Source organism: Benincasa hispida, chromosome 7 (genome assembly GCF_027475165.1).
Source record: "Benincasa hispida cultivar pf3 chromosome 7, pf3_genome.v1.1, whole genome shotgun sequence".
In the NCBI taxonomy this organism is placed as follows: Eukaryota; Viridiplantae; Streptophyta; class Magnoliopsida; order Cucurbitales; family Cucurbitaceae; genus Benincasa; species Benincasa hispida.
In genome coordinates, this window is record NC_143484.1 from 36,858,254 (window position 1) to 36,881,401 (window position 23,148).

General features: G+C 29.1%; 2 protein-coding genes across 9 annotated transcripts; one reads left to right on the plus strand and one right to left on the minus strand.

Moving 5' to 3' along the window:
- The first annotated feature begins 3,689 nt into the window (after window positions 1-3,689).
- On the plus strand, window positions 3,690-7,131 carry HB2 (hemoglobin 2). The gene is made up of 4 exons (XM_039035970.2): window positions 3,690-3,872; window positions 3,973-4,087; window positions 5,068-5,184; window positions 6,694-7,131. The coding sequence occupies exons 1-4, from the start codon at window positions 3,778-3,780 to the stop codon at window positions 6,820-6,822; spliced, it is 456 nt and encodes a 151-aa protein (XP_038891898.1). The 5' UTR covers window positions 3,690-3,777; the 3' UTR covers window positions 6,823-7,131.
- Window positions 7,132-8,484: 1,353 nt separating this feature from the next.
- Window positions 8,485-13,691, minus strand: LOC120081369 (RING/U-box superfamily protein). 8 transcript variants are annotated; one of them, XM_090315529.1, is made up of 8 exons: window positions 13,338-13,683; window positions 11,696-12,919; window positions 11,182-11,300; window positions 10,262-10,888; window positions 9,870-10,179; window positions 9,216-9,381; window positions 9,008-9,110; window positions 8,485-8,848 (listed from the first exon to the last, which is right to left on the minus strand). In XM_090315529.1, the coding sequence occupies exons 2-8, from the start codon at window positions 12,851-12,853 to the stop codon at window positions 8,731-8,733; spliced, it is 2,601 nt and encodes an 866-aa protein (XP_090171655.1). In that variant the 5' UTR covers window positions 12,854-12,919; window positions 13,338-13,683; the 3' UTR covers window positions 8,485-8,730. The 8 variants fall into 8 exon arrangements, with proteins under 8 accessions (XP_090171655.1, XP_038892105.1, XP_090171654.1 ...); XM_039036177.2 differs by having other exon boundaries at window positions 9,216-9,384; XM_090315528.1 differs by having other exon boundaries at window positions 11,696-12,922.
- Window positions 13,692-23,148: the final 9,457 nt, after the last annotated feature.

Here is a 23,148-nt window from a genome sequence, read left to right on the forward strand (position 1 = left end):
TAATGATGATGATGATGATGATGATGATGATAACAATAATAATAATTTGAACAAAAAATATATATATACACGCACATGTTTCAAACATTTAAAGTTTAATTCCTATTTATATATTTCTTTTTAGGTAGAACAAGCCATTTTTTGTATTTCTGTATGAAAAATTGTAAACGTTGAAAATATAAAAAGAAAAATAAATAAATTAATTTGATAATAATATGTATAAAATAATGAAAAAAAAATGAAGATACAATTGAATATGTAACAAACATTTTAAACCAATCGAAAGTTAGTTAGATAAAATCAAATTTGATAATAAAAGATAAATTCAAATATAAATTGGAGAGAAATCATGAAGTTTTTGTTTAGTGTGATTAATTCAATAAGTAGTTAGATAAAATCTAATTTGATAATAAAATATAAATTAAAATATAATTTGTAGGAGAAAAATCAGGAAGAGAACTTGTTTATTTACAATTACACTCCATTTGTAATTCAATTTTCATTTAAGCTTTTCACAATTAAACTACATTCATAACTCCATCAACCACAAAATCCATGAAAGAAGCCTAACTTATTGTAGAGACATAGTAAAAACAAAATTATTGCAAAAGTGAATATTTATTTGTTTGTCAAAAAGACAAATTGATGGTATAATAATATAATAAGATGATAATGCATAATAGGTGATTAAAAATACAAAAAATAATAAAATTTAAATGAAATATACTGTGTAGATAGAGACTCTTTCCTCTTGCGGGAATAAAAGACCTTCAGTTGAGATGCTACTGCTTAGATTAGATGGTTAGCTCAGTAGATTCTTGTAGCTACCTATCCCTAGAACTACTAAACGCTATTAAAGTCATAAAACTGCTCTACTGACCAGTGACTCTACTTTTAGATAGATAGAGAAGAAAGAAGTCACAGTCCTTTGTTCAAAGCAAATGCGACAACCGCGAGGAAGTACTTGAAGAAGGCAGGATGATAATATGTATAAAATATTAAGTAAAATCATAATCAGGATTAAAAAAATTTAATCCGAATTTAAAATAATAAAAGATAAATATAATAATGTAAAATTTAAAGATATACCATAAATTAAAATCAAAATGGTGATAAACAAATTAAAGATGAATTAATTTGAAATATTTTCGAAAACTGCTTAAATCAAATCAAAACAGATTCAAATTTTAAAATGGAGGTTGACACCTATCTCTTGTTATACTGTATTTCTATCGAGAATTGATACATAGTTTGACAATAGATGATTCTATTTACACTGTTTTTTATTGGAAATTTGAAAAATTGTTAATCGACCATGGTAAGGATAATTTGGGATTAAAAAATATATTTCATGTGTGTGGCACAGTTTTGCCAAAAATTTTCTTATTTTCGTTTTTTTTGACAAAAATTTAAATACACCCCCGATTTTTCTATTTCCTCCTATTCCTCTTTTTCCTTTTTCTTTTTCTCATGCTTGAAAATAAATTTCCTTTTCCCGAATACATAACCAACAATATTTTAAAAGGTTTCCAAATTTAATTCATCTATTGCAAGGAACTGAAAAATAAAAATGCTGTGTATATACATACGTACGTACGTATATATATATATATATATGGGAAAACTTAATTACATCATAATAATTTTATTTTATTATTATTATTATTATTATTATTTTTTTTTTGATGTGGTAAAGAGGAAGAGAGCACTTGGAGGGAGCACATTGCTTATATATATATATATATATATATATATAGGATTAAAAAAGGTATAAGTGGAGGAAAATTATTGCTTGCAAATAAGCATAAAATGCCACCATTCATTCTAAAGGGCAAAACTGTATTCATCATCACGTACTCATTTTCTCCATTACTAGAAGTTTTTTTTACCTTTCCATTTTAAAGGAAATGTTAAAGATTAAAATGAAATTAGAGAAGAGAAAAAAAAAAGGGAATCTTCTGGTTATATGTTTGTTGAAGTGATTTCAATAGTAACATGCGTGTGGAGTTAAGAAATTTTACCATCTAATTTTTGGTCTAGAATGTATATTCGAATGCTCAAATTGGATTTGGACTCTCAAATACAAAACGTTGATGACAAATAAGAATATGCAAAATTATGTGAACTTTTGAGAGTTATGCTTGATAAATTTTAGAATGTGTTTAATACGACCTAAATTTTTTAATATGAGTCAAATAGACCACTAACTAAAAAATGATGTTGCCTTGTTTAGACTTTATAGACTTTGATATCATATAATATAACATGAGATTTCATCTTAAGATCGATTAGCTATAAAAGGAGGTAGTCAGTCTATCTTATAAAGATCATGGAGTGAGGTCTCTTGATTTTTTTCTTTTTAATGTAAGATCCTCAGCACAACACATACATTCATTGACTCGTTGATCGAAAATATACAAATCTCTCTTAACTAATATTCTTTAAATATTTAACCGACATTGAAAAAACTATTTAATATTATTACAAATCGAGTTAACGCGACTAATAAAAGATAGAGACGTGCTACCATAACCCGAAGAATTATATAATATAACTAAACAAAGACGTGGTTTCAAATTAGGGCGTAGAGAGATGTATGACAGGAGCTCGTGAATTGGCGGCCTTGTCTGTGAGATACGATGCCGTATCATACACAGATAGGAAATGATATATTCAGGGCATTGATTGAAATTATTGAACTTGCTTCTAATTTATATATTTTCCTCTTATTTCTTAAATGGGAAAATTATTCATAGGGACTTGGGGATTAATTGAGGACAAAAATGGAAATGTCGTCTTTGGCCAAGAATTCATTTGTAGCCACATAATATAAATATATATATGGAATAATTACAATGATTAATTTATCACAAAAAATGGTAAATAAATAAATTATCTATATATAAACAATTATTCACGTGTGGTTCAAACCTTTTCATCTTCTGACCACAGATCCAAACACGTCCCATAATCCATGGGATTTGTCCAATTAATCCTGATTTTCACACGTGAACTAGTTTTTTTTTTTAAATAATAAATAATAATAATTTTGATTAAAATATCATTTGTTGTCCGGTATTTTGGATTTTTTTCATTTTAGTATTGGTATTTTTATTTCTGTAAATCTTAAATTTAGGTTTTAGCCCATCTCTATCAAAATTAACGAAATAATAATAATAATTTTTAAAAGAAAATTTTTTAGAAATGACAAACTGCTAAAAATATTTATAAATAATAGAAAAATCGATACATTGCAATAGATGGTGAAATTTATCTATATTTGTAAATATTTTTGTTCATTTTTTCTATATTTGAAAACAACCATCTTTAAAATACAAATGTGGATATGTTTTCAAATTTTAGAATAAAATTGTAAATAGATAACAAATTTCTTTTGAAATAATCAACAAATAAATTTGAAATTTGAAATTGATTAAAAGTACATAAACTATTTTTTGTAATACATAAATTGCAGAGATGAAGAATTGAACCTCCAACCTCTAAGAAGGAATGTTATATAAATTACCGTTGAGTTAAGTTCACTCCGACTATATAAACTAAAATTCAACTTTTAAAAGTACAAAAAAAAAATCTAAAATTGGATAAGCTTCTAATTAGAGGACGATCAAAATAGTATTTTAATCTTTTAATTTTTTAATACTAATTTTTTATTTAGAGAAAAACATTATAAGTTGGAAATTGAAGAGAGGTCCCCCAAAGCACCTTATCCTTGAAACTGTTAGAGAGAGAAAGAATAGGAGAGAGAGAGAGAGAGAGATGGAATTCACAGAGAAGGAAGAAGGTTTAGTGAAAGAATCATGGGAAGTTTTGAAGAAGGATTTGCCTTTGTACAGCCTTCGTTTCTTTACTCAGTAAGTATTAATAATTAGCTTTATTAATTATTAATTATTATTATTATTATTATTGTAAATGGTGTTTAATTTACTAATTATTATTTACTATAATGTAAAGGATATTGGAGATAGCTCCAGCAGCAAAGAACATGTTTTCTTTCTTAAGGGATTCAGAAGAGATTCCTCAGAACAATCCTAAGCTCAAGGCTCATGCCCTCAAGGTTTTCAAAATGGTCAGTTCTATGTGTTTTTCAATTCATATGTTTCACATTTTACCAATCTTTAAGCCATTTTTATTGCTCTCTCTATCTCTCACTCTCTAGAATTTCTATATTTTCTTTTACCGAGACGGGAATCGAGTCTCTAATCTCGAAGTTCTGAAAGCACAAATTTTATGTCAATTGAGTTGAGTTTAATTCTATGTTAATAGGTATGTATAGACTATCTTTTTATACTAAAAATTTACTTATTGAATATTTATATTTTCTAAACGGCCACAAATAAATCTTTTGTGACTTATTTTATATAAATATAGAAAAAAACGCTTTTGAACTTTGTCATTTGTTTCAATATTCTTATTATTTTAATAGTTGTAACATTATCTTTGATCTCTCGTTAAATATTTCAAAACTATTTATGTTATTGGAATAAAAATTATTAAAATGTTTAACAAAAATTGAAATATGAATGAGTGTAATACAGTATAATCTGTAATCGAAAATTGAATCTTGAATATCGCCCCAATCATTTTAGTTGAATGCATTTTATTAGTTAATGATGGATGATCGTTAAGTTAGCATGCATATACCAATGATAGAGTCTTGTTTTGCTCACCAATTAAAATGTAAATTTGTCGGTCCTTGGAAAGACCAAAGGGCTTTGTATTCTCCAAATGTGATTGACTCTCATTTTCACTCATAGACTCTTTGTTATGCGATTAATTTACTATACTTTTAATCCCTCCTTTGTAGAATAGCTAAATCGATTTGATATCAATTATCATCTCAAAATTTGATTTTAAATTTTCATTTGAAATCGTCGAACTCAAATATATATAGTAATCAAATATGTTTGCCTGATCATAGCTTTTAATAAATGGCAATAAAACACTATAAATTGAAATGTTGTTTGATGTACATTTGTTTGTAAATCATAATTTATGCAATAACTATAAGATTGTAAACTAACACAAGAAAAAATGAACAAAATGAAGACATGTGAAGCAGCCATTCAATTGAAAGAGAAAGGGGAAGTGATTGTATCTGAGACTACCCTACAATATTTGGGGTCTGTCCACCTTCGTAATGGAGTCATCGATCCACATTTTGAGGTAACAATTCAATTTTATATCTAATAAATTTTGAATATTTTTATTATTTAATAGATCGTCAATAATCAATTTTGTGTTCATACTCCTTTAAAGTATTTGAAACTTACAAAATTAACTTATATATTAGATATAAAATTAAATTTCATGTTAATCTAAATTTCAATTTTGTGTCTAATTGGTCTATGATTTTTTTTCTTAAAAAGTGCCTTATGAAATTAAAATTTTAGATCTATTTGACTCAAATTAGATATTTTTAAAGCTTAGAAATCAAATATACAACAAATTTGAAATTTCGAAGATTGCATAGACAAAAACTTAAAATTTAGACACTGAATTTGTAATTTAACATTTTTTTAGAAAAAAAAACTTACTATTTAAGTTTCAGTCTCTTAAATGTATTTTTAAATAATTTCTTGAACTTTAACAAGTGTATAATACATTTAATTTTGTGCTTAATAAATTCCAACCTTACAAATATATACAAAATCTTCAATTACTAATTTTGTATTCAATGGAACTCTGACATATTTGACATTTTCTAAAACTCATATATTAGACATAAAAGTGAATCTTATTTTTTTGTTTTTAACTTTTCTTCTTTAACATATAATTCATTACTATGTGAAGGAAGATTAAAACTTCTTACTTTTTAGTCGAAAACAATTTTGTGTTTAATAAACTCTCAATTTTCTATCTAACAGCTCCATAGATTTTAAAAAATAGTTAGACGAGACAAAAGTAAGATTTTAATTATTTATTGTATATAAAGAAAAATTATGGTAATTTAAATAATTTAAGAGTGTGTTTGGAAGTGATAGTTGAAATAGTGATTTTAGAAAAAGAGATTTAGGTACCATTGATTTTGTAAAGTATATTTTTAAGCAATAAAATTTATGTTTGGTTCTAAACTTTTCAAAGCGATTCTTAAATATTTAAAAGTAATTTTGAATTTTTATGTTTGGTTCTAAAAGTGAATTTAGAGTTATCCAATTACTCAAAATTGTATTTTCTATTTGAAAAATTATTATTTAACTAAATATTGTGGTAAGTATCTATTTTTATTTATTTTGTTAAATTTTTAATGTCATGATTGATATTTTGAGTAGGATGAATGTTTATAATAGATTTGGAAAGAAAAGTCAAAATATATACAATTGTTTGTTTTATTAACAATTTAATGATAGATAATATCTGTCATCTTTTGTTACAGCTAAAAAAATGATTTCACAAATAGTTAACAAACAATATTTTAACAAAAACAGAATTAGATAACTATTTTAATACTGATTCTCAGTGAATCACCTATCAACTAATTCCTCCAAAATCAATTTGAAATGATTTTAGATTTTTCTAAAATCAATTTTAGGTCATGCTAAATACTATCATTTTAAGGAAAAGTGATTTTGACAAGAGAAAAAAATGATATCGACCATCTCAAAATCACTTCCCGGACATATCCTAAAAGTGGTAATTGGATTTTGGGGAATGATGGAGGTTATATATGGACAGGTAGTGAAAGAGGCATTGCTACGAACAGTGAAAGAGGGATTGGGAGAAAAATGGAGCGACGAAATGGGCAATGCCTGGACACGAGCGTACGACCATTTGGCTTCAGCAATCAAAGCTGAAATGAAATGAAATGTCATTTCATTCAAAATTCCAACAAAAAGCTGCTGCCTTTTAAACTTGCTTCACATTTTGTGGGAAGAAAAGAGGGAAAAATGAGTAATAATTGGATTTTGGCGATATTGGCAATGGGGCTCAAAATCTCAAAACCTTACATCTTTTTAATTTATAGTAAATGGTGTGATAAATATATCTATTCAGCTTAAGTCTTGCTTTCTTTTGTGAAATTTGGCTTAATAATCATGTAACTTTTGGTAAAGATTTGGTTTCAAAATCTCATTCCTAAGGTTATTTTTTGGAGTGAAGTTTTTCTTTTAGTAATTAACATCTCAATGATTAATAGTTGAATTCTTCATCCTACTATTGTTAAACTCAAACAAGCAAGTTTAATCGTATATCTAATCTTATTGGAATTTGACTTCTTGTTCACAAATTAGGATCAAAAGACTACATAAATGAAACGAAACCCTTATTTGCATGTTTGGAATGGAAGTGATTCTAAAATTGTTGAAATCACTTTTTTAAATCTCAAAATTACTTGTAAAGTGCTTTTAACCATTTAAAATCAATTTCTAATGGTATAAAAAATGCATTTAAAAATATAAAATTAAACATTAATGTGATTTTGAGCGATTAAACTGATTTTAAACATGATTTTAACTATTTTAAAATCATTCTCGTACACTATATTGTCATTTTCTCTACATTTTCATTGAAGACCCAAGCAAAGAAACACTAATGACATTAATCTCAAGACATTCTCGATTTTAAACTAAACCACATTAAAATCTTCAAATCATAACATAGACATTGACTCCTTATAACATTCTCTTGAAAAAAAAATTGACCTCGATCAAACTGGATACATCTTGTTAACACAGTAGTTTTAGGCAAAATTTTAGACATCTTAGCTGAGTAAATTTCGTAAATTCTTTTAGTAATAGAAGTGAAACAATCCACCCATTGCTATTGAAAGAGCCAAAAGATTCTTCCAACGTATCATTTCTAGATCCAATAAAATTCATAGGTATAGGAAGTGGTCTAAAAGTTGCTTAAGAAATTTGCAGAAACAATCTTGTTATTGTCCGGGTTGATGAATCAGGTCTGTTGTGGACTGGGAAGTGCCGAATAAGGAGAGGGCAGGCAACTGTGGTGAAGCTGGATGCTCGAAGCCATTTTAGATATGTTCTATTATCTGACCTTTCATCAATGTTTCATCATATATCGAATAGAACATCTCTAAATATGTCATCTAATGTCTATAAATAGGATAGGTAAAGAAGCAACTGGTTCTAATGAATGAGTACAACGTTGAATTGAAATTACAAAGGATTTTTAGTAACTGAGCACCCCTCCGGTGTCGGCTAAAAGGTGAACCACTTTATGATATCCTTTCTGATGGATGAAATTCCAATTTTATATGGTGAAGATTTACATTGAAAAATGATGAGACCTCACAAACTTTTAAGAGATACATGGACTACTCCCTCTTTTATCTAATATTAGATAAGCCAATTTTGTTGAAATTCATTTTTTTTTTTTTTTAATAAATGTACAAAGAAATTAGTTTACCTTGAAATAAGAGCATTAGCAGAATACCAGGACTGAAGCACTACCTAAGCCTGTGTTGAAAACTAATGTCAAAGAGTTGAAACTTGAAAGGAAAAGAATATCTTCAGACTTACATTTTCTTTTCTTTTTATTTACGTAAAAAATGATGAATCGACCATGCAAATTTGTCATTCCAATTATACAACGCAAGATAATGTTTCCATATAATCAGAACAACACAGCGGCACCTACTGAACGCTAATTCTCACGGCTCCCATCTGTGTTATCAAATAAACCACTTACCTCCCCAATCAAATTGAAAGAGCTGCACACTACTGACTTAACTATATCTCCTTTTCCCATTTCTTTCTACAGTATCGAGTATGCCCGGATCACTTCCACTATTGGTGCTCGACACAGCGGACACTTCCCACCACCACGGACCAACTCATTTGCACATTTTGAACAAGTGCACATATGTCCACATCTGCAGTAAGATTTCCATTTTACAGTTGGTATCTAAGTCTATTCCCATTTTTAAGCCGATAACAGTTAGAACTCATATATACCACACAATTTAGAGGTTAAAAGTTTGAATCTCTCCTATTTGACTCTAAAAAAATTAATTAGAACTTAAAAGACATACCTGTAGAGGAGAGAGTCGATGTGGCTGTCGCAACAAACACAACACGTTCCCTTCCTCACATGACACCATTTAGAACCATCCTCCGATGTCTCAGCGGGTAGACCTACATTGAGAGGCAATTTGCGTCGATGTATATTTAGAGTAGTTCTATAGGCATTCCTCTTCAACATATAGGAGAGGATTACATTGCAGTAAAATGAAATCTGACCTTTTTCTCCGGCAGATCTGTTTAATGCTGCAGAGACTTCTTGTCTAACAGATCGCTGCAATTCTAATTGCATATCCATGCAAGCCTCCAACATCCTCTGCATATGATTCATGCCTTGTTGAAGTCTTGCCATGTCTGCTCTCAGATCGTTAATAATCTCCCATTCCTGCTAAAATCAGAAACGAATTTTAGCACACCCTCAAACCACACAATCTACATTCAGAAATAAACAGCTTCAAGGCAGGAAAGTTTCACAAACGAATTTCAGATTGTTCCACATATTGTAGAAAAACAATTCTTCTCGGTTGAAGATAAACTGGAAGCAATTAAATGACTTGGGTGGTGGTTTAACTTTGCGTATTCTCGTGCAAGCTTTTCAACCATCGAAGCTCACTTGGAGTACCAGTCCAAAAGCTTCGACTATTTGTTCACATTGTAAGAATGTGCGTGTTCGTGTGTTCGTGTGTTCAGTGAGAGAGAGAAGAAACACAATTACTACCAAGATCAATTTTCTATAGGTTTCCCGAGTCATTGAATAAATGACTTCCCTCCCCTATAACAAATAGGGCCATGTCTCCTTTTATAGACATTGCAAAATCTAAATCCAGGATAAGAATTAAAAAAGATAATAAATAAAAAGAAGAAGCAGCTCACAATTTCCGAACGGTGCATCGTATGACGAGACCAGCTGGTATGATGCAGGTCATGGTGCCAAAGTGGTTGAGGTGGAGGAACTGGTGGAGATGGAAGCACCAGAGAGGGTCTATTTACAGCATCATTTTGTTCATCAGTCTGTTCATTCTGTTGGTCCTGATCCTGAGGCGGAGAAGCAGGAGTTGGTGAAGGCAAAGTTCTATGCAAATCCCAATCTATGGGAGCACGACCTTGCCTATCCACATATGATTGTATTAATTGGTCCAGACTTTCCCGAAAACCACTACGAAGAAGGTTAGAAACACTTCTCCTACAAAAAAAAAATTGGAAGCAATGTGTAAATACATCAATGCCTGCCAATATAAATATAACAATTAGAGAATGATAACCACCTGCTTAAGAGTTCCCTAAGTTCCATACTATAGACGTTATCATCATCAGGTGGGTGAAACCTGTTGAACCTTCTCACTGGAACAGACCGACGATTTCGAAATGGACCAGAGGGCCCCTCTGGCCAATTTCCAGCAGCTTCTCGAGTGCCTCTCTCATGCCAAACTGCAGCAGGTTCTGCTGGATGAACTTCTCTTCGTTCTGCATTTACCTGTGTACTGGGCGGTGACCAATCATTAGATGAATTTGCCTGCCAATTTGATGTCACATCCTCAGCATTATCATCTCTCCACTCACTGAGTGGGCCAAAGGTTGTCCGTTGCCAGTTTCTTCTACCATCCTCAGTAATTTGTCCGCGCCAGTCCCCATCCTGATTCGTAGTTTCTTGCCAATTCATATTCTCTATCTCTGAGTTACTTTCCATGTTTTCAATTTGATCAGGCAACTGACTGGTTTCAGCTACCTGACTCTCAGGCTGTGACTGTACATATTCTTGCTCGATGTTCTGTGAACCATTCGTTTGACCTCGATCATTTCTAGAATCATTCATGTCACTGTTAGTTGCATTATCAGATTGGCCGTCTGCTTGACCACGAACAATATTTTCCAATCTAGAGCGGAATCCCTCCCTGAGCCAAATATGTATATATACACATATAAACTAAACCATTTCCCAAGTAATAATAATTCTTTATAAACTCAGCACAAATCAGAATTCAGAAAACAAAACTCTGGGAATGAGAAGGTCTTTTCGACATGATTCAAGGCTCACAGGACATTTCAGAAAATCATCCTAGATTAAAAATATATTACTACAAACAGGAAGATAACAATGCTCAGGATACACAATAATACCTATTTTCGCACGAGATAGTAAACACAGAAGGAAGTGAAACTAATCATCCTCACAAACACAACATACCTTAAACCAGAAACAGTGTGTCGCTGCTGTAACTGTACTATTTCACTTGCTGCCATAGAAGGTGGCCGCTCCTCTTCAACAGTCCTTTCATTTCTCAAAAATCGACCTCTAAGCAATGACTGGGGAAATATAGAGGATTAGTGGTCATATAATAGCTGCCAATGCAAATAGCATCTAATGGAACAATGAGACGCTGAAGAGATAAACATATAGTAAGCATAATTAAAAATTGTAATCAAGATTGTGATACGATTATAATACCTAAAAAGAAAATGTTTTTAAAGTACTTCCTAAATTTGGGGTCGCTCTTGAGTCTTAAAGAGCTTCACATTAAATGAAGCGGGATGTAGAATATTTTTAACAGTCAAACTCTAAAAGGAAAAACACATAAACGCAAAGTCTTCAATTACTTCTTGACCTCTCAAAATCCAATCAATTTGAGTTTTACGCAAAAGTGAACCAAGACAAAGAAAGGTAGAATAAATAAAAACAACATTCACACTTGGCAGCTGACCTGGATACGGTTGCGGTGGGCAAAGTCAGAAACAGCTCGATGCTCCAAAAGCCCTTGAAGTTCCCTCTGTCTTTCCCTTTCTATCCTTACAAGTAAATCAAGTATTGCTTGTCTTCCTCGCAACCTTAACAAGTCTCTGCGAATGTGTTCATTCTGGCCTTCATCCTGGTCAGCAACCAATTCATCACGGCCTCTATCAACTTGTGCACCACGTCCAGTTCCTCGATCTTCTCTCCTTTCACCACGACTTCCTCTTTGTTGACTGGTCATCTGTACCCATTCCCTAACAATCCTAACTCTCTCACGTTCTGTTTCCCCAAGCCATTCAGCTCTGGATCTTGTGCTCCTCTCAGAAACATTAGGTGATGGATCAGTGATTCCACTCTCCATCCATCCTCGTACTATTTGCCTCACTCTCTCCCTCTCAACTTCGCCAAGATCAGGAGATTGCTCTCTGCTAGAAGCATTATTTTCATCCCTCACATGCTGTGATGCAATTTGATCATGGTTCCATGCCCCAAAATCATTCTCACTCTCACTTGCATCCACCAAGCTTCCCTGATTCTCACTCCCCCGACTATCAGACATATTTGTACTGGACATATTGGTAGATGAATCAACACTTGTTTGCTGCCTCAACCTTTCCCTCACCCGCTCACGAGCCCGATTTAACACATGGTCATCCTCCAGTTCCCTCCACATCTGTAATATCGCAGAAGCTTGTGTGCTTGGAGTCTCAACGGTAGTCTGCTGCCTTGAAGTTGGAGAATGGGACTCCCTTAAAAAGGATGAATCAAGCATTGAAACGGTATGCAATCTTGCAAGTGCCATCAACTCAGATTCACGATTTCTCCTCTCGATTGTGGTTATCATTTCCTGTGCCTGCCGAGCAGCCCAGCGGCTCAAAATTCGAGAGTGACGACGGCGTGCAGCTGAAGATTCAGCTAAATCATCACCCTCAAGATCAGACCGCCTTCTCCTCCGTAGAAGCTGATCACCTTCTTCATCCTCAACTTCTTGATTGGCAGCAGAACTACATGAAGCAAATGGAATACATTCATCCAGGTGCCCACGCATTAACTCCTCAAGTCCACGCTCTAATTCCGCTCTGGCATCACTAGAATCAGGCTTCTGTTGTAGCGATTGAAAATCCGTCATACTCTGCAATCTCTTACCCTACTGCCAGCATCGGGCAAAAAACAACGTCCCAACAAAACCTTCCACCTTCTATCAACAATAACAAGACCATTAACCCTTGTCCCTCCCTCCCAGAACCAACAAAATCACGCGGTTGAATTACTCCACAACCACAAACCAGCCCTAACAATATTTTCAAACCCAATAGAGGTAATAATAAACTAAACAATCGGATTCAAACCCAAATGGCTCCACACACACACACACACACACAAAAAAAAGCACCTTATAAAAATAGAATACGAAGAATCAAATCATCAAAACTGACATTGAAACGAAGATCCGATGAGAACATTGCCGACCCAGGAGTGAATTAGATTAGCTTGGAAATCATGAACAGTCGAATTAGAAAGAAAATGAATGGGAAGACGAAAGAGGATGGGATTAAAACAAGAAATTAAGGTTAAAGGAGTAGGAATTATGAGATTCACCGGCAATTACGTACCTCTGAAGCTCTTTTGCGCGTTTATTTCCTGACCAAGTATGAGAAACAAAACCCTAAAATTCCCCCCTTCACAATGCGAAAAAGAGAAACTGAAAATGGCGAGAGATTTACACAGAGAAGTTGAACGAGAAAATGCAGATAGAAAATTGACACAAAAAAGAGAGATCGAATGGAAGAATGATTTCAAAATTTATAAATTTGCTTATAAGAGAGAGAGAGAGAGAGAGAGAGAGAGAGAGAGAGAGAGAGAGAGAATGTTCGTAGCGAGCGAGCGAGCGAAGGGGAGAGAGAAAGAGAGAGATGTTCGTTCTGATTTTTCTCACTATTTTTTGTTTTTGTTTTTTTTCATTTTTCATTTTTTAATTTTCTGTTTTGTATTTTGTGAGACCGAGGAGGGGGCTCCGGGGAGGAGAGCGGAAACCGCCGACCTACCAAGAATTGACACGTCATTTTTCCATTTTTCCATTTCTCCCATTTTCTTTATTTTTATTTTTTATTTCTTTTGGGGCCATGATATATGATTTACATTAATTCACGCATCGAAGATAATTCTTTTATTTAATAAAATAATTGATGAATTGTTTTAATGTGCTTTATCCAAACTACATAATATTTACCCAACTTCCTCTCTATTGTTTTTCAATACTCCTTTATTTTCCATTATTAAATCCTACCTCGTAACTATTTGATTTTATGGTTTATTTTTAAAACTTAAATCTATAAAAAAATCTTCTACTACTAACTTTTTTATAAATATATTTAAAAATTAAATCAAAATAATAGTTTTTATTTATTTATTTTATTTATTAAATCTGACTAACAATTCAATTCTTTTACATAAAATATATAAAAAACATAAAAAGAAATTGAAAGAAAATTTGTTAATTTTCAAAAGCTAAAAGATTACGAGTGCCAACTGGAATATGTTTTTTCTTGATGATATGTGGAGTTGGGAAACTGACCTTTTACTTTGAAACTGATAATATAAATACTATATTAATTAAGTTAATAATACGTAATTGAATTTGGTTTATTTTAACTAAATAGGTCATAAATTAAAGTTTAATATTAGAGTTTTACTCTATAGCTTCTTCGATTTTTAAAAACATAAATTCAATGAGTTTTACATTTTGTGTTTAAAAGGTCTTTCCTTTCATCTTTATATTAAATGGGTTTGGTATTATCCAACCTGTATTTAAATTTTCAAACTTGTTGATTTTTTTCTTTGGTAATAACCCAATAAATTAAAAGAATGTTGAATATATATAGGACATGTTAGATTCATAAAATTTCAAATACTTCTTAGACACATCTTAAATTTCTATGATTAATACAACCGAAAAAATTGAAGACCCAACTTGTAATTTAACATTAACTTTAGTACTACAATCTATGAAGCAAATAAATTCTATGATAAGAAAATTATATTTACCATATATTGTTTAAGCTAAGTTATAAATTTAGTTTCTAAGCTATATATAAATAGCTAATGGGCCTTTCACCTTTCAATTTTATGATTAATAAGTCTTTCAATTTTTAAAAAAGGCCAAATAGGTGTCTAAAATTACAATTTTGTGTCTAATAAATTTATAGCATATTCATTGTTTAAGAAAAACAATGGATTTATATTTTATGTATATTATGACACTTAACTTTCAATTTTATGTCTAATGATCGGTAGCCTTGTGAATTTTAAAAATGTAAAAATAGGTCAGACTTATTTGAGATAAAATTAAAATTAGGAAGAGTACTAGACACAAAATAAAAATTTAAAAACCAAATAAACTGTTTTTAAGGTTAAATACCTATTAGACACGCATTTAAAATATTTATAAATCTATTATAAATTAACGTAGTTTCTAATACAAATAATTCACTCGTTGAATTAAATATAAAAAATGCCCATCCTCTTTTTGGTTAGAGAAAAGGTCAAGCAAAAGTATTGGGAGTTGGATTTTAATAATATTTAAATAAAAAATCATTCTTATAATTAAAAATATATGTGGATAATATGAGGTTTTTTTAAGTAAAACTAGGGATTTCATAAATTATAGTAATATGCGTTGAATTCGGTCTTAAGAATTAATCATTCTAATATATAATAATTCAATATTAGATTAATACATAGCCTTTAAAAAATATATACATATTACCAATGTGATTGGTCAGTTCAGTAGAGTGGAGTATTCTACTCTACAATACAATGTATATTTTATATATTTTTAAATTAATGTCTTTGTAATTAAGCAATGGAAATTCAACTTTTGAAAATTACAAAAACCAACTCATTATAAAGTAAATATTATAGTTATAATTACTATCCAAAATGGAACATACAAATTTCACTGGGTTTAATCATTACGGTTATATCCAACCTAAAACAAAAAATTTAGGTCCCATTTCATAATCATATTGTTTTTTGTTTTTGTTTTTGAAATTTGAGCATCTGAATACTATTTCCACTTCCAAATTTTATCATTTGTTACCTAGTTTTCACCAATGGTTTAAAAAAACAAACAAAAAATTGAGAACTAAAAAATGTAGCTTTCGAAACATTATCTTTGATTTTTGAATTTGGTTAATAATTCAATCATTGTACTTAACAAAAATGTAAATCATTGTAAGAAATGTAGATGAATATAAATTTGATCTTAAAAAAAAAAATCTAATCGTTACCAAATGGAGCCTTATAAATTTGATTTTTAGGCATAAACGATTTCATTTTTTAGGTAATTGAATTAAATGGCAAAACTACTTAAAATAATTTTAATTATAGTAAAATATCACCATCTATTATGATGTCTAGTGATAGATATTGATAGAGTGTTGGTTTGACGTTGATAGATGTGTTTATCACTAAGAGAAGTAACATTTTACTATATTTATAAATAAAGTTGGTCATTTTGGTGCATTGATTTTATTTTATAATATATTAATTTCATTTAAATTTGTTGCCCAACTTTTTAAAAGCTGATATTTAATTGATTCCTTGGTAAATAAATATAACTACTATATTGATATATTATTTTAACATATAAAAAAATATTATAAATTGAAACTTTAGGTCCTGTTTGGTAACCATTTCGTTTTTTATTTTTGATCTTTTAAAAAATGAAGCTTATATAATTTTATTTCTTTCAATGATTTGTATTTTTTCTTAAGTATAATAATTGAATTCTTAGTCAAGTTTCAAAAATAAAAACAAGTTTTTAAAAGTTATTTTTTTTAGTTTTCAAAATTCGATTTGGTTTTTTAAATAGTAGGTAAAAAGTATATAATAAATAAATAAATTTCAAGGTGAAAATAGTGTCTATAGGCTTAATTTTCAAAAACAAAAACTAAAAGCTAAGGTCATGTTTGGTAACATTTTTGTTTTTGAAAATTAATCCCATGAACGTTACTTCTTCCACCTCTAAATTTCTTCATTTGTTATCTACTTTTCGACAATGGTTTAAAAAACCAAGTCACATTTTAAGAACTAAAAAATTGCTTTAAAAAAGTTGTTTCTGTTTTTAGAATTTGACTATAAATTCAACAATTGTAGTTAAGAAATATGAAAATCATTTTAAAAATGTGGACGAAATAGATTTAATTTTAAAAAACAAAAATAAAAAACCAAATAGTTACAAACGTAGCCTAAATGATTACCAAACGGGATTTTAAAAAATATGATTTAAGATTTTATAGATAAAATTGTAATTAGGCAAAATATTTTTTAGAAATAAAAAACCAAATACCAAAAACAATGTGAGATAGAACTACATTATTGATGCTCATAAAAAAAAGTATTATTTAATGGGATATGGAGTCTTATTTGTACACATTCAGGTGGGTTTCATTCAATGAAGGAATCAAAGTAAATCCTTTGGTGATATTTGTCCCACTTTTTGTTTGGACTAAAAACAAAGAAATATCATATAAAGCTTTAAAGCAAAGGGTACAATATAAGATTATCCAAAAGCAACTTGAAACATGGGTGTCATGCATGTACTTTTAACAAAATTCCAAAGAAAAAACATTATTTAATCATTTATATTTATAGTAAGAAAAAAAAATTAAATCTCAAGTATATATTCCAAATATCATTTATAAATTTGTAATTATTACAAGTCAAAATATACTTCTTTTTAATCAAACATACGTCGTCTCGTATTTTATAATTATAATGTAGAACAATTAATATATTTAAGTTATCATTAAAACTCACTTGAATGGTACTTTAATTTGTTTTCTCTTTTAGAGGAAGAAGGTTAAGAAAAAAATAATGTTGCATTAAATTTGGATTAAGAAAATATATGATATTTAATGTTCCATATAGAGTAGAATTTGGGGAGAAAAAAAATTAAAAGGAAAAAAAATCAAAATCAACACTACTTATAACCTAATTTAGGTGAGAGATGTACATTTCTAAACTTATTAAATTAATTCTCTGAGAACCATCTCAAGATATTTGTATATGATGGGTTTTTTTTTTTAGTAAATATTTATATAATATTATGCAGCCCAAATTAAGGAAATTAGTTTTAAAATTAATTGTAGTAGCAAATTTAGATAAATGTTTTTTTTCCCTGAAGTCTGGTCCAACTGAAATCAATTATACTAACTAACCATTAATTTTTTTTTAATTAATTTCCTTTTAAAATAATATTTAGAATACATTAATTAATTTTAAAGAAAAAAAGTGACAATAATCAGTATTTTAATTTAGCTCTCTATATAAAAAAAAATCCAAAATGAAATCTTCCACATAATTTGTTCGTAATAATGAATAACTTTAGTGTAAAAATGAATATAATATATAAAATTGTTGATATTTTCAAACTGAGTCCAACAATTCTCTCATAAAAATCTAGATTTTAAACGGATACAATTATATGTGTTTTAGGATTTTAATTGAGGCAAGTATTAGTATATATATATATAAAAAAAACCTTATTATATAAAAAAAAAAACATCAATATTGTACTTAATTCATGTTTTTAAGAATCAAGGTACTCAACGAATTAATTTTTCATAAATTATTCACGCCCAACAAAATCATTATATAAATTTTTTAGAAAGAGTTTAGAATTTTTTCAAGCTAAATCATTCAAATTGCCTATTACATTCGAGTTACTTTGGAGCATTAAAATTGTTTCAATACTTTAAACATACATCTAATCAATAATTCTAACATGATAAACATGACTTTCAAAAATTAAACTACAAACGTGACAATTATCGAAAACCACGGAGCAATATTGGATTAGGATCATGAGTTAAAATATGATGACGAATCTAACTTTAAAAATGATTGTCAAGTCGTTATTGATACTTGTCACATTTTTCATTTATATTCTAAGAGCTACGTGAAGCACTACTTTATTTATAATTCAATTATACAATTGTTCGTGAGCATAGTTGAATCGATTAATTTGAAGTTGGCGAGTAAAAGTAAAACAAGGATGTGAGTATCATTAAAATTAACTTATAAGTTTAAGAACATTTTGAATAAGTTAGATTCTTAGGAGACATTTGGGGTAAGAACTATCCTAAGACTATAATAACAACATTTTGCTACAGTTTTTACTATTTTACATTCATCATACTAAACTAAAATAGTTTACACCTCAAACACATACTATTATAACTCAAATTAAAATAATCTACCTTAAACACAAACTATCATAACTTAACTATAATAATTTAGGACTATAATAACCAATTATTTGCCTCGAAAGCTTAAAGTGTAAAATTACACCGAGGTAAAGAAAAATGTAAATGGAAATATGTATAGGGTAAAGTTGAAGAGAGAGAATAGGTATTTTTAGAAAGACTACATATAAATGGTCATTGAAAAGGGCAGTCCAACAAAAATGAATGAAGCACAACATCCAACTCCCAAAATTAGCACTCAAGAGTCAGACAAGGCCCTGATTTTGCTCTTCTCATCTCTCTTTTCTTCCTATTGCTTTCACACAAGTTATTATTATTATTTTTAAATTTTATTTTAGTCTCTTAATTTTGAATGTTGTTTTGTTTTTGGTCTATAAATTTTTTTAAAAAATTGTTCATTCTAGTCTCTTAACTTTTAAAAATTACTTACTTTAGTCTTTACTATTGAATTGTTGTTAACTCTTAAACATAATGATGAGATGACTTGTATTTTTTGGATGACTAGACTGCCAAATAAGTTAGTTACATTAAAAAATATAAGGTTTTAATTTTGAATTAGATGGTAAGGTAATTTTCTATAAGAGATCTCAAAAGTCGTTTTGCGTCCAAGATTTTGCCCTCATTAGTTAACATAATCTTAATTGTAGGGATCAAAATAAATATTTTTTACAAATTTAGAGATTAAAACATATTTTTTTATAAAGTTTAGTGATGAAAATAGAATAAAGTTCCAAGGTTGAGGAAGAAAATAGGGTTTAAACATTATTATTATTATTATTATTATTATTATTATTATTATTATTTACTTCATACTCCAAAAAGTGTTTTCCTTTTTGCTTTTCCCCCAACTTTTTCCTCCCTTCTCTGTAGGTCCCTGTTGGATTTCACTCTCTTTCTAACTTTTTATTTTTTACTTTACAAAATAAATAAATAAATAATAAATAAAATCCCTTGTGAGTTTAAGAAAATATTTTTTTTAAAATAGAGTGTTTTTTAGTATGACAATTGTAAGGTAGGTAGGATGGGACCTCGAACTTCAAACGAATGAGGATATATCATTTATGTTGAACTAAAATCTATCTAAATCCACTTAGGTGCAAATATCCTTTTTAAATTGGATTTATTTCATATTTGTATTAAAATTATTATAGTGTGCTTTTACCATCTGTAATATTATCAAAACTAAGTTCTAACCATTTTCTCGTTCAATTTTTCTTAAATTTATGTGAATATTTAACTTTAATTTTTTTTTTTTAAAAAAATTAGAATGAAAAAAAGAGAACCAAGTTTCCTTTAATAACTATTTGAATTTTTGTTTTTAATTTTTTAAAATTAAGTTTATAAACAATATTTGCACTTTTGGATCATTTATCTAATTTGCTATTCAATTTTTTTACAATTTCTTGACAAAAGTAAAGTCAAATTTTGAAAGAAAAAGTATATAGTTTTCAAAAATTTGCATTTTGCTTTTAGAATTTAACCGTGGATTCAAATATTTCTTTAATAAACGTAAAAATTATTGTAAGAAATTGCAATAAAATAAACGTACTTTGAAAAAAATCAAAACATAAAATAGAAAAAAAAATATTTGTCCAACAAAGCTTTGAAGCATTAACAAGTTTCATGAAATTGTGATTGGATGCTTAGATTTCCCAAGATAGCTTTTTTCTTTTTAGTCAAGAAAAGTTGAGGTTAATTTTTAAACAAGAACCTTTCATGTGCCTTCTTTACAAAGAAGATTTAAATGGGAATCAAAAGCTTTATTCGGATTTTTCTTTTAAAAATCCCACTAACCTTTTTTTTTAGTACAATATATCCATTTTCTTAATCACTGCTATTTATGGGATATATATTTTATTCATTGATTACTTACCATTAAAGAAAGAGAAACATCTAAGGGATGTTTTTAGCTCAAACTTCAAATAGGTGAAGTGCGCTATTATAACCTACTTCAGTTCGAGATTCCAATTATAGTTGATGTTTTAAACTATTATAACCTACAATTAATTATAAGATTACTATTTAAAATCTTTTAGGGGACGTTTAGGGTAAGGATTATCCTAAAACTATAATAACTACCTTTTGCTATAGTAAATACTATTTCAAAACTCTCAATTAGTTACAATTAACACTATTTCAAAACCTTTATTTGCTACCGTTTTTACTATTTTACATTCATCATTTTTTTTATTCTTTGTATAGTGTTTACTATTTCTAACTCAAACTAAAATCGTTTACATCTCTTACACGTACAATAATATTCCAAACTAAAATAATTTATAACCGAAACACAAACTATTATAACCCAACTATAATAACATAGGACAATAATAACTAACTTCTTATCTCAAACGCTCTATTAGTGTTTACTATTTTTTATCATTTTGTTATAGTGTATACTATTTTCTACTCAGACTAAAATAGTTTTTACAACTCAAACACAAACTATTATAATCCAGACCAAAATAATCCGTACCCCAAACAAACTATATTAACTAACTCAACGTCCTAAACAACATCTTGATATACCAAAATGGGCATAGTTCAACTTTCATAATGCTTGTTATATTAACATCGAAATCACATATTCGATTCTCTCGCCCCGCATATTGTTAAACAAAAAAAAAACATGTAATATGTTTTTAGAGAAAATACTTGTTTAGTCCCTAGATTTTGATCTATTTTTCTTTAGTCCCTAGATTTTAAATTGTATATATTTACTCCTAAGTTTTCAGTAATTTCTATTTGACCCTTAAATTTCAAAATATTTTATTTTAAACCTTGAATTCTTAATTTTGTTTCATTTTGGTCCCTAAATATTTCAATATTTACATTTTTAATCTTGTTTTTCACCGGATATTCACTTTCAATTCTTGATGTTTATGTCCACTAATTAATTAAAATGATTAAATTAATTAGAATTAATCTGGCTTTCATTAGTTTTCCATCACTATCAAAACTAAATTAAAAAAAAGTGATGCTTGCATGGATAGTCATTATATAATAAATATTAGAGTTTGTATAACAAGGGGAAACTAATTGCAAATATAGAGTTTTTATAATGCAGATTTAGGCCTAGAAGTCTAAAAAGACGAAAATGGACATCACGGTTTGGCCCATTTTGAAGAGAAGCCCTATTATGACAACCATCCTTCTTCCACGAGTCTGGCCCATTTTCGAGCCCCACCATCCTTTGAAATTGGGGGAAGACAAATCAGAAGTCACTGATAGCAAGTGATTCTTCTTCCTTCCATCGATTTTGCACCGACCATGTGATTCTTCTACCTCCCTTCGATTTTGCTCCAAAATTCAAAAGGTACATCTTTTCTTCTTCGTTTCTTCGTTTCTTCATCTCTCCTTTACTGATAGGAAACCTTTGAAACCGTAGGGTATCGTTCTTCTTCCGTTGATAGTAGTAATTTTAATTCTTCATAAAATGATATTTGTTGATATGTTGTTGATAGTTCATTGATTTCCTTCAAATTAGGGCATGCATCCTCTATCTTTTTTAGGTATTTCATTCATTATTTTTTAATACATTTTGGTCATTGTGATAGCTTTTTTTTCTAAACAAAAGTTGATTATATGAAGTTTATTTTTTGATATTTGTTGATAGTTGTTGATATGCTAATTGTGATTTGTTGATGTTTCAGTGAATATGTTGGTAGTTTGTTGTTGATTGTGTTTGATTGCTAATTATGTGAAGTTTATTGTACTGTGTTTGATTGTGATTTGCTAATGTTTCAGTGAATATGTTGCTAATCTAGTTAGTTATCCGTGATAGAAGTTGTCACTGATGTTTTAGTGAAAATGATGATAGTTTGTTAATGGAATTATCTCTATTTCTTGTATTGTGATTCGTTGATTGTTTATTTATGCTAACATTTTTTTATTGCTACTATCAGTGATACTCTTTTATTGCTATCATTAATAGTATCTATCACTCATAATATCACTAAGAGTATATCACATTAGAAGAATATCATTGGTAACATCTTTAAATGATATCCCTAATAGGCTACTATCAATGATGTGAATGTAATGTTTCCATAAAGTGATATTGTTGTTATTTGTTTTTAGAATAAATGGAGAAAAGAAAGAAAAAATTATTGGAAGGATCAACATCATCTACAAAAAAGCACAAGAAGTTCAAGGT

Bases quoted from the DNA above. Each gene is read 5' to 3' on its own strand.
- HB2 (XM_039035970.2), top strand. From the start codon at position 3,778: ATGGAATTCACAGAGAAGGAAGAAGGTTTAGTGAAAGAATCATGGGAA. The intron at 3,873-3,972 runs GTAAGTATTAAT...TATAATGTAAAG, and splicing joins AGCCTTCGTTTCTTTACTCA to GATATTGGAGATAGCTCCAG. The intron at 5,185-6,693 runs GTAACAATTCAA...ATATATGGACAG, and splicing joins TCATCGATCCACATTTTGAG to GTAGTGAAAGAGGCATTGCT.
- LOC120081369 (XM_090315524.1), bottom strand. From the start codon at position 12,853: ATGACGGATTTTCAATCGCTACAACAGAAGCCTGATTCTAGTGATGCC. The intron at 11,301-11,695 runs GTCAGCTGCCAA...ATATTTCCCCAG, and splicing joins CCCACCGCAACCGTATCCAG to TCATTGCTTAGAGGTCGATT. The intron at 10,180-10,261 runs GTGGTTATCATT...TTTTTTTTGTAG, and splicing joins CTTAGGGAACTCTTAAGCAG to GAGAAGTGTTTCTAACCTTC.